Raw genomic sequence first — 12,057 nt, 5'->3', positions numbered from 1 at the left:
CCGCCCCCCCAAAGAGAGAAATAAACAGCAGATCCTGGAATTATGTCTGACCAATTGCTGTTTTTCACACGTGAGGTTTTCCACTAGCTCATCCGAGAGAAGGAGACTCACTCTTTCCTGCTGGCGCTTCGCCCTGTACTGTCTGAGCTGCTCTTCCAGCTGCTTCCGAGCCTGCAGTCGGACCTGCTGTTCCTTCTCCAGGGGCACTGGAGCCTCTGTTGAGCCTGAGGTGGGGAAATGGCCATTTAGAAACTCACAATGCACCAGGGCACAGAGGACCAATCAGAACGGCAGCCTGGCTGTTTTGTGTTTTATTACCGATATGATTTAGCTTTGAACGACACACGGCTGTCTAGTTTGAAAGAAGTGTTTGCAGATGGAGAGAAAACTGCGAGCCTTGGACACTGACCACAGAGAGGACCCACCTGGTGGCAGACACACTGGCCAAGCACAGGGGCCGTGCTCGTGCCACGAGTGTATCGCCCCCTATGGGCACCCGGCTGGTAAAACAGGACACGGGCGGGGCTTCCCTGGTGGTGCAGTGGTTGAGAATCTGCCTGCTAATGCAGGGAACAAGGGTTCGAGCCCTGGTCTGGGAGGATCCCACATGCCACGGAGCAGCTAGGCCCGTGAGCCACAACTACTGAGCCTGTGCGTCTGGAGCCTGTGCTCCGCAACAAGAGAGGCCGCGATAGTGAGAGGCCCGTGCAACGCGATGAAGAGTGGCCCCCGCTTGCCACAGCTAGAGGAAGCCCTCGCACAGAAACGAAGACCCAACACAGCAAAAATAAATAAAATTAATATATATTTAGCCTGAAATAAAAAAATAAAACAGGACACGGGCAACCTGTGCCTTTAGTAACAAAAGAACTGAACTTGAAATTGGTGCCAGTGTGAGTGTTCTGAGGTTCTCACCAAGCTCCAAGTCCGCTCCCTGACGGTACAGAGGAACGTGAGAAGCAACCCTGACGGGACGACAGCCGCTGAACTCGCCTTCTTCATGCAGTTATGTCTGGGCCCCTCACCTCAGTTTCCTGCCTGAGGCGACTCCAGTCCAGGGTCTCTGCTCAAGGACAGGAGGGGAACTACTCTGACAACTTTCTGGCTAATAGCAAAATTTTAAATATCTAAAATCCAAACCTTTCACTTCGGGTAAGAAAAGGGCCGAACAGCGAGTGAAAGGGAGGAGAGCCCCAGGTCTCCCCAGGGGGGTCAGACAGCAGGCTGACGGGAGCAGAGAAACGCCGTAACTGAGCCCCTTTATGGGCGGAAGCATCTTCAGCTGTGGATTCTAGGAGGTAAGTAGCTGCCGCCGAATTTCACTAGGGGTTCAGCAGTGTGTCACTAACCGTGCACTCATCACTCAAGAGGTCTCTCATGCTGTTCACAACGCTGAGTGGTCCAGACAGCAGAGGCCTGGGGACCGAAATCAGCAAGCGCAGCACCAGAGACATGGCCTCGGGGCTGGGCTGGGGGCAGGTGAGCCGGGTGGGTACCTCGGGCCAGAGCTAACATACTCCTCAGGTCAGGACCCAGGATTTCACACAACATCTTGGCTGACATGCTAACAGTTAGTTTACAGAGATGTTTAAAGTACGCTGTGGCCCTAACAAAATAATGCCTGTGAAGAACCCTCTAGTAACCAGGGAAGTGGGAGCTGCAAGTGAAACTATCAAGGCAGCATCACAGCACACCCATCAGACTGGTAGACTCAGAGGAAACAGCCTCTGTGTCCCCTCACAGGGCGTCAGCGCCCTGGCAACGTGACCACACATGATGGAGGTAAACACAGCTGTTGCTTCTGACCATGAATTCTGCTTCTAGGGTGGAGCCCATAGAAACGAAAGCACCAATGCTGCAAACATGCATGGGGAGATGCTCACTGCAGTACTGGTCACGTGGCTCTTACCGGCCACACGCGGGGCTCCTACCAGCCTTAAGAGAATAGATACGGAGTTGCATCAGCTGATCAGCTGATGTGGGGCAATATCCACGTGATAAAGCTAGGTGAGGAAAGCACACAATAATGTGAGGGACATTAACCCCATTTTAAAAAACAATGACCCCCCAAACCTTGCTGTTTCCAGATGCCTGTAAAGGACTATGTGAGAATGTGGCTGACCTGGACGGGAGGGGAGGGGAAGAGGTACTAAAGGGAGGATGAGGCTTAAAAACAGCACGTGTGAAATGATCCCATTAAGTAAAATCACACAAGCCTGTGTATGAAAACCTACATGTTAGAAAAAGGCCTGGAGGTTTCTAGGGCTCAGAGGCTGCCAGTTTGCAACTTGTTCACCCATGAATCCCCAGAGATTGCACAAAATGAACACTGATTAAAGTAACTCATAAAAGAAAGCCTTCAAAGTGTAACTGTCGGGCTTCCCTGGTGGCGCAGTGGTTGACAGTCCGCCTGCCAATGCAGGGGACACAGGTTCGTGCCCCGGTCCGGGAAGATCCCACATGCCGTGGCTGCGGAGCGGCTGGGCCCGTGAGCCATGGCCACTGAGCCTGTGCTGCACAACGGGAGAGGCCACAGCAGTGAGAGGCCCGCGTACCGCAAAAAAAAAAAAAAGTGTAACTGTCAAGATCAAAACCCCACTGGCTGCTTGCTCACCACCCAGGGTGACAAAAGACATGCATGCACAGGCCCTTTAAACTTGGGCCTCAAGCCCAAGTGACCATCAGGCCATGATGAAGTGTATCTTGTCTCTGAAATGGAGCTAACTGCTAAATGTACGACCCACCACAGTGATAAAACAGCAAATGGAAGGGGGGTGCAGGGCCTGTGCCTCTGAAGGATGGCGGGTGACAAGGGCCCAGGGGTGGGGGGAGGGGGAGAGCCCCGTGGGAAGATGCTTACACAGTTGCGTTTCTTGCATAGGAAGACTGAGTCTGAGGGACTGCAAAGCTTCTTTTCTAACACTGCCCTCAGCACTAGTCCCCTGAGACTTCCTTAGGTTGTCATGGAAATCAGCCACACCTGGAGAGGCTTCAGGACCCACTGACAGCGGAGGGTCTGGGAACTGTGGCGCCGGCCCATTCGGACAGGTGTCCCCTTGGCTTCCTCCTTCATCTGAAGCTCTGTCTACCTCGACACCGGCACCTGGAAAAGAGGGTGTGCTGGGCCATCATGGTTTTAACAACTCAAGCAGGACAAGAGGGGATCTAGATACGTGAGCAATCTCCACATGCCATGGATCTGTTTACTCTGAGAGGACAGCAGGATCGTCCCCTCCTGTGGGCGGTGAGGTGGGACAAGTCACTCGACCTCACAGAGCTTGACACGCTCACCTGCAGGACGCCCTCCTCACCCTCTGCGCTACGGCTATGGAATTTAAGTAGTAATGTTTCCTCTTCATGTAAACAAGACCAACAAGAAATCTCACGAAAGTCTGTTTTTTAAAAAATAGCAAAAAAACCCTACACATGCTTAAAACATAGTTGACGATGTTTCTACCACGCGTTGCTAACAGCAGTGCTAACCCGTGTCACAGCCTCACGTTTTCAACGGGCTGATTCCAAACGAGAAATCAAAGGCAGAGTCAGAATAGCTGCTGACAATGATTATGGCAAAGCTGAGCACAGAACCCAGAGTCCGTGCTCATGGCTGACAAACACCTGACGGATACAAAGCCAAGTTGACCAGTGGTGACTACACACGGCTACCAAGCTCACTCTCCTCCACTAACACTGTTACGAGTAGACTTGTTTATGCTCTAACTGAAACCTATTTCTGTGCCAAAAGGAAACTAGAAAGAAAGCACTCTCCCCATGACAGACCGGCCAGTTGGCAGACAAAGAGCCAGGGAGACGTGTGGTGGGGCTTCCAGGCAGGTGCCAGGGCCCCAGCACTGCAATGCCCCGGCCTCACACAGGGTCAGCATCACTTGGCTCTCATGACGTACCCAGTATGCATCCAGGAAGTTCCCTCTGTGCCCAAGCAAATTTAAAATGGGTTTCTGTCACTTGAAATGTGACTCCCAACTAACATAGCTACTTACTGTCATGTCTCTCTGAAAGGAAAACCAGAATATAAACGGGGCACCCCAGACACAAAGCAGAGCGGGGAGACCCACCACCACCCTGACACAACCATCTGTTGTTTTACACAAACAGCCCTTCAGTCTCCTGCTGGGGTCGGGGTCGGGGTCGGGGTCGGGGGAGGAATCCTGCATCTCAGATCCAAGTTAATCGGGTCAGTTCTGCTTTCTGACAGGCTTACTTACGGATCTAGGAGAGTCTCTAAACCTTCCTGTTTACATAACAAAGTCATTTTTTGAGCATCATATTGCACTTTAAAAGAAACCTAAAAGAAGGCCCAATAAATAGTAAGACTTGATTGTTTCCAAACACAAGCCTAATTATGGATAAACAAACAACGATGACGACACACACACGGCCAGCACCATTTCCCGGGTGCTTCCCAGGTGCTTGCATTTCACGTGGGCCCTCACGACCATCCCGAGATGCAGGTACCATTCATCTTTCCGTTTTCTCAAGAGGAGAGTGAGACTGAGATAAATCAAGGATCTTGCTTGAGGGCTCCTTGCTGTTAGTGGCAGACCTAGGAGCCGTCCCACTGTAGAGCTCTTGGTCTCGGGCCGAGCCACACTGGCCTCACCTGGCGTTTAAGGAGCAGTAACCAGCAAAGCCATTTCAGGTGCTTGAGCACTGTTTTACAAGAACAGGAATGCACTTTCTGCTAGTAAATCAGTAAATACACACGGTAACGATTTTCAAGCACACACCGACCAGGAAGGGGCATGGAATGGAGTGGGTAATGCACCCTGTACTTCCGATGCACAAATAACACATTAGATAACATGCAAATGTGATCCAATAATCCTCAGATCACTAGTGGACCATTTCTGGATCCCAGTTAGTAAAATTCTGGCAACCAACCAAAAAGGTAGAATGTTAGGCAGGGCACAATGATGTGTCAGTGAAGACCTACAGAAGCCTTAACGGTAACCATGCTGCTCTGTCCTGCTGGAGCAGAAAGCTCCACAAAGTTCCCGTTCTATTTAACATGCGTGGTGCTTGATTCAAGGTTGGCATCAACTAAAAAACAAAACAAAACAAAACCCTCATCTGATTACTAAAAACACACTTTGAATGAATTAAAAAGTTCATTACAGTCTTAGACACCACAGGCTTCCTCCAAAATGCACGCTGACCCACATTCTCCTGTTTGAAGGCAGAAAGTCAGCAGCACACAGAGTAACTGGTGACTTACACTGGGCTTCATCCCACTGGTCCAGTGATGTCAGGGAGCCAGTGGGCTCTGGGGGGGCCTCGGGGCGAGCTGAGATCCCACTGCCGGGTCTGTCCTCCAGCAGGCCTTCCTGTACGGCCACTGCACCGTCCATGGCTAGGGTGACACGGGCTGGGCTGACAGTCGGGGGCTGCAAGTGAACTGCGAGCGAGCTTGGTTTCTGCCATCAGCAACAGCCGAGAGCTCCTGGGATGGGCCGCACCAGGGCTGCCATTTTCGGAAGATTTAAAGTCTCACAAATGGCCTGAAATCAAACCAAGTAATATCATGATACCTGACAGGAGAAAAAAGAGAAAAAAGGTATTATGAAACTTCGTTTGCCAGACTTGAAGTAACAATTCCAAGACTAACATTTGGTTCCCAATTTGCATCTGTATAATAAACAAATATAGATTTATTCATTCAACAAATAATCCTTGAGCACCTACAACATCCTAGGCTTTGAGGATAAAATGCTGAACCAGCCCCACCTGGGCCCATCCCTACAGGGTGCCTGCACTGGCGCTGGCTAAAGACCGTCCCGCCAGGGTGAGAAGCTCCACAGTCGGCGCTAGAATCGGCAGAGGTGGCCACGGAGCTGGGGGTGGGCCTTGGGTGACTGACGAGCTGAGTCTGTATTTATTTAAATTTAACTAATTTGTGTGTAAATAGCCTCACGTGGCCAGTGGCTTCTGTACTGGACGCACAGGCCCAAGAGCTCCCAGGGATCAAAGGGCAAGCCCCTGCCCCAGGAGACCTGGCATGTCAGTGCCCAGGCCACAGCTCAGATCCAGAGGGCAACATGGAAGACGCGATGGCGTGGGACATGGTAAACTGGACACTGTTGGAGGAAAGCACAGGGGGCGAGGACAGAGGGAAGTAGCCGTCCCGGGATGGGGGCAGAGACAGCATGTCACAGCAGGTAACCAACGCATCCTTCATTTCTCGCAGGATCTGCTATCTTTCAGCCCATCCTGCCAGGCTGAGTTTAAGGTGGCAAAACTTTGCCCGAAGTCTGGCAACTGCTTATCACATTTGAAGTGTAATGAGGATACTATCGCGGGTTTCAGGACAAAAATTTACATGACTTTCCTCCCCAGCTTACAAATCCCATATAGACATTTCTGAAGAGCCTAAGCAGGAGCTGACTCTCACTGGACAGGCAGGTGCGCCTGCTTCTCCACAGTCCTCTGTCACCCTGTCACCCACAAACACATAGCCTGGGGCTGGCACAACCTGGTCTACCCCGTGGTGAGGCTCAGCGACGGGAACCCAGTGGTGTTTGGCCCACAGCTCCAATCATCCACACATTCCCCTCTGCAACCTGGCGCCCGACAGGCCAGCGATACCATGGATCAATAACAGTGCTGTTACGAATATAAAAAGGCTATGGCCAATTTTTTTTTTTTGTGGCTACGCCTCTCGGCTTGCAGGATCTTAGTTCCTGGGCCCTCGGCAGTGAAGGCGCAGTCCTAACCGCTGGACAAGCAGGGGATTCCCTATGTCTACTATTAAGTGTAGAGCTAGTTCTAAGGGTTTGTACTTGAGAGGACCACGGATAGAAATGTGTGAAAACATGGGTAACTGTTGCCAATGCCCTTCTCTCCTTGACTCCAGGCAAATCTCCATGGACCCTTCCATGTCTACCATCAGGCACTGCTCTCAAGTCCCTCCTGGGCCTCAGGTAAAGCACGTGGCCCACTCGCTTCTGCCATCACGATACCCCCTGCAAGCATATCACACCGCAGTGTGTGTGTGCCCATCTCTTCCATCACGCTGTAAGATCCTGGATGCAGAAATCACGACTCCAAGTCTGCCCCTACCCCCTGGAACATCCCCTGCACAGAGCAGTGCTCAGCACAGGCTACTGACTTAAATCTCTGCCTCACCAAGTTCCACCCCTTAACAACCAAGCTAGTGGTTCCAAAACAAAACGATGACAGTATTTGCATCCTTGGTCATCCACAATGCCTTGTCAAATACAGAATAAGTCTGTTTCTACTAAACGCAGTTGGGAGCCGCAGTTCTAGTGAGGGCAAAGAACACCCTGGGAGGTATAAACTGGGAGAGTTGCACGTGAATGGTCACAGGCAGGTAAGCAGTGACAGTGACCAGGAAGAGCGCGACAGCCAGCGGGACTGGACTTACCTACGGAAGACGGAACATGCCAACCAAAGGAGGGAGGGCACAGGGGCAGCCAAGGAGCCACAGAGAATGCGCCACCGAGGCAAGCGGTGACCACACCTGACCCTGACACTGTGCGGGAAAGAGGAACACTGGCCTAGATGTTCACGTCCACTGAGGAAGGCAGGCCAAAGACAAATGAATCAGGCCGTCTGAGCCCAGTGCCAACGCACACTCCGCTCACTGGCTTCCCTTTATTTGGATTTCTTACTAAACAAGAAGCCTTCTGATTCCCAAGGAGCCCTACCCCCTCCAGAGATGGATGGTGCAGCCGCCGAGAGTTCGAGACCCTGTGACTGTGACTTGTTCTGGTAACTTATGAAGGTGGCTCCTGTTCACATGCAGCTCTTCCTGAAGCCAGACAAGAGATGGAATTCACAGACCACCAGAAGCAGCCTCTGGTGAAGGGACACTTCTCCCTGTCCATAATACCCTGACATTCTCCGTGTATCCTCAGCCTCCTGTGAATTTTACTTAGCATGATTCAGTTGTCCAGGGCCTCATTATCTCAGACGGCTGACAAAAACAGGTCAAGGAGGGTCAGACAGCTGGGAGCACATCACAAGGAAGCTGTTAGTAGTAACATGCACACTCCATTTTGTGATTAAAAAGCAGAGATCAGCCTAATCACAGTACTGTTTTTGACCATGTGCATTCTGCTATTTCCCAGAGGGAAGAGATGAGGCAAACCGTCACTTAGAACTTCGCAAAGTGCGTGTAACTCTAGGTCCATCACTGTCTGACATCAAGAGACTTCAGATCAAGAAACTACCATCTCAGGCACCTATGTGACTTCCAGCTTCCCCCAGACAGAAGATTACATGGATTTGGTATATGCACATTAACAGCTCCATCTACCCCATCTTCTTTAATTCCTATCGGCAATTAGAAACAACAGAGCATGGGAATTCCCTGGTGGTCCAGTGGTTAGGACTCTGGACCACCAGCACATGCACTGCCGATGGCATGGGTTCGACCCCTGGTGGGGGAACTAAGATCCTGCAAGCCACGTGGGGCAGCCAAAAAGAAAAGAAAAACAACAGCATGGCCGAAGTGAAAACCCGGAAAGCCTAATGTTACCATATAGCAGTGTAATGTAAAGGACAGACTCAGGTATCAGACATCTTGGCTGCAGGTCCTGACTCCCCGACCCTCACCTGTGAGATCATGGGCAGATTTCTTAACCACTCTTAGCCGGCGATCTCATCAGTAAGATGATGAGAAAAAGAATAAAAAATCTGTGCCAGGATTAACTGCACACGTCCCATGAGCTCAATAAATAGCAGCTATTATTATTAGTGTTATTTTCCCTTCAATTGCTGCTTGTCAAAATCAATAGGTAAAAGCCAACTGAATATATTCTCATTCAAGAAAGTATACTGGGCTTCCCTGGTGGCGCAGTGGTTGAGAGTCCACCTGCCAATGCAGGGAACACGGGTTTGTGCCCTGGTCCGGGAAGATCCCACATGCCTCGGAGCGGCTGGGCCCGTGAGCCGTGGCCGCTGAGCCTGCGCGTCCGGAGCCTGTGCTCTGCAACGGGAGAGGCCACAGCAGTGAGAGGCCCGCTTACCGCAAAAAAAAAAAAAAAAAAGAAAAGAAAAAAAAAAGTATGCTGCTTTGATAAAGAAGATATGGTACACACACACACACGCCAGAATATTACTCAGTCATAAAAAAAAGAACAAAATTTTGCCACTTGCGACAACATGGATAGACCTGGAAGGCATTATGCTTAGTGAAATAAGTCAGACAGAGGAAGATAAATACTGTATGTTATCACTATGGAATCTAAAAAGAAAGCAAATGAACAAATATAACAAAACAGAAACAGACTCACAGATACAGAGAACAAACTAGTGGTTACCAGAGAGGTGAAGGGAAGGGGGAGGGGCAAAGTAGGTGAAGGGGATTAAGAGGTACAAACTACTAGGTATAAAATAAATAAGTTACAAGGATGCAATGTACAGCACAAAGAATATAACCAATATTTTATAATAACTTTGTATGGAGTCTAATTTATAAAAACATCAGGGCCTTCCCTGGCAGTCCAGTAATTAAGACTCTTTGCTCCCACTGCAGGGGGCATGGGTTCGATCCCTGGTTGGGGAATTAGGATCCCGCATGCTGCACGGCATGGCCAAAAAAACAAAAAACAAAAAAACCCCCATCAAATTACTATGTTATACTCCTGAAACTAACATAATATTGTAAGTTTAGTTAAATTTAAAAATTATACTGCTGCTTAAGGCAACTGGCTAAAAAAAAAAAAGGTTACTTTTGAATCTGAGTAATGTCAGATGACTTTTATTTCCTTTTCTTGCCATTCAAGGTCCACTGGAACTGAAGGCTATCACTCCAATAAAAAGTTATATTTGCAATATTTAAGGGACAATTTAAAATGTAAAAAAAAGAAAAATCCACGAGTCACCTGTAAATGGCTTACAACGTCCCAGTGTTTTTCAATCACACTGACAATCAAATCTAAGCCTCTCACCACGAACTAGGACGCTGCATACCATCTGACCCCTCCCTACATTGCATCCTTGTTCCCTATCATTTTCTTCCTTTTTCATTACATACTTGCCATACTTCTCTACCTCAAAACACCAAAGGTACTCCTCCCTCAGGGTCATCACACTTGCTCTTCATTCTGCCCGAAACACTCTTATCCCACAGTTTTGCTTGGCTAGTTTCTTGTCACAGAGGCCTTGGCTCAAAAGTCACCTCCGCCGATGGGGTCTCCTACAGGCCCACCCCAAGCACCGCCCAATACTCTCTCAGCAATGACCTCATTTATCCTCCGCATCCCTCCGCGACAGCGTGAGCTCAGTGAGGGCAGGGACCCTGACACGACTTCGGCTCTGGATCCCAGCACCTACAATGAACAGTGCCGCTCACACGACCGACACTCAACAAACAGTTGCTGAATGAAGGCCGAGCTGTTCACCTGCATCACCTGCAGACTTGTGACTACGCCTGACCCCACTGCCTCTGAAAGGTATCACTGCACCAGTGAAACGCCTCTAAGCACCCAAAATCGAGATGGAATCGAGGTGGACTGAGAGGCTGAGAGCACATGGGCTCTTTAAACCAGGCTTCACACTAACCACCCGACACCATGTCACACATGTCATCTTGACAGAAGTTCTGCAAAAGAACAAGACCAACAGCAGTTGTGGGCACCTCTGAACAGATCACTCCCCGGTACGGGTAGACAGCGCTCCGGAAGGGCTCGAACGTATGTATATTTATGAAGCCAGTTCCCTAACAGCTACACAGGCCGGCTTCCAGGCCCGGAGGCTACCAACGGTGAGGAGCCGGACTAGCGCGGGGCGTTGTCGCTCTAGGCGGAGCCGCAGCCGGCCCTCCGCGTCCGCCCCGGTCCCGCCGCCCTTCGCCCGGCCCCCACTCCGACCGCGCCGCGGTTCCCTAGCTCCCCGCGCCCTCCCCGGCCGGAGCCCCTGCCCAGGAGCCACCCCGCGACCCTCACCCCGGCGCTGAGGAAGCCGCGGCAAACGCCCCGCCCGGCCGCTCAGGCGGAGACGTGGCCCCGCGCGAGGCGGAGCGCGGCGCGGCGACGGAGTCCGGCCCCCCGGAAACAGCCAGTGCGCGCAGCCTCCGTTCCGGAACAGATAAGGTCCTCTTCTGCTAGCCAGCAGCCGCCCTCGGGCCGGGACTGCTCCAGCTGCAGTGTCGAGATCGAGCTCACTCACAATTGGCCCAAGGCGGATTTGAAAACGTGAGTTTGCGGCTCTTTCCCTTGTCAGAAACGCAGCTCCCGGACTTGCCGGACCAACTCCAACAGGAAGCCGGGCAATTGAGCTTCCGGCGGAAGTGGCGTGCCTAAGCTCTGGTCCCCGCCCCCGCCCCGCCCCAGCTGTCAGTGTATGGGCGTCCTGGCCCCGCCCCTACCGTGTTGGGGGCGTGGCTAGTAAGCACCCGGGGCGGGGGCTGGGTCCGTGTGGCTCGGAGGTGGCCGCTGGCCCCTGGCCTTGGCCCCTGAGCACAAACTTCTACCGCGCTAGTCCTTGTTTTTCAGGTACAAATGCAAAAGTGACTCCTGCCTTGGAGCCGTAGCAATGTTTATTTATATATGTGTGTGTATATATATACGTATTTTTTTTCAATCTTTAGAAAGAAAATTGTTGGCATAGGGCATGAGGTTTAGATGAAGATATTTTTCTTTCTTTTTCGTCTACTGGTATCAAATTGTTCCAGCACTGTTTATTGAAAAGTCTATTCTTCCTCCATTAACTTGCTTTTGTACATTTGTCAAGTCAGTTGGCTGCTTGTTGGCTGTTTCTGGGTTCTCTGCACCGTTCCGTTGATCACCATGCCTATCCCTCTGCCAACAGCACAGTCTTCACCGCGGTAGCTTTACAGCAAGCCATAATACCGGGTTAGATGATTCCTCCCACTTTACTCTTTTTCAGACTGTTCTAACTATTCTGGGGTCCATGTCCTTCCAGATAAATTTTAGAATAAACTTGTCTGTGTCCACAAATATCCTTTGTTGGATTTTGATAGGAATTGCATTAAAACTATAAATTAATTTGGGGAAAATTGGCATCTTTACTATGTTGAGTCTTTCAATCCGTGAACATGGTATGTCTCTCCAT

At 50.7% G+C, this 12,057-nt stretch overlaps 1 protein-coding gene across 5 annotated transcripts in view; it reads right to left on the bottom strand.

Moving 5' to 3' along the window:
* GOLGA3 (golgin A3) overlaps window positions 1–11,254 on the bottom strand; it is a 44,983-nt gene extending 33,729 nt beyond the window's left edge. For 2 of the 5 annotated variants that reach the window (XM_022597807.2, XM_089894274.1), the window contains exons 1-4: window positions 10,929–11,251; window positions 5,237–5,549; window positions 2,861–3,103; window positions 112–224 (exon numbers count right to left, since the gene is read on the bottom strand). In XM_022597807.2, coding sequence (XP_022453515.1) covers window positions 112–224; window positions 2,861–3,103; window positions 5,237–5,369 — 489 coding nt within the window. In that variant the 5' untranslated portion in view covers window positions 5,370–5,549; window positions 10,929–11,251. Of the gene's footprint in view, window positions 1–111; window positions 225–2,860; window positions 3,104–5,236; window positions 5,550–10,928 lie in introns of those variants that run through there. The other 3 variants (XM_089894277.1, XM_022597810.2, XM_089894275.1) reach the window with 3 other exon arrangements.
* Between the last annotated feature and the right edge of the window lie 803 nt (window positions 11,255–12,057).

This window comes from Delphinapterus leucas, chromosome 14 (genome assembly GCF_059928025.1).
Source record: "Delphinapterus leucas isolate spDelLeu-1000000601 "Yukka" chromosome 14, BTC_Dleu_Yukka2, whole genome shotgun sequence".
Taxonomy (NCBI): Eukaryota; Metazoa; Chordata; class Mammalia; order Artiodactyla; family Monodontidae; genus Delphinapterus; species Delphinapterus leucas.
The sequence above is the reverse complement of the archived record's forward strand: the minus strand, read 5'-3'. Positions and strand labels throughout refer to the sequence as shown.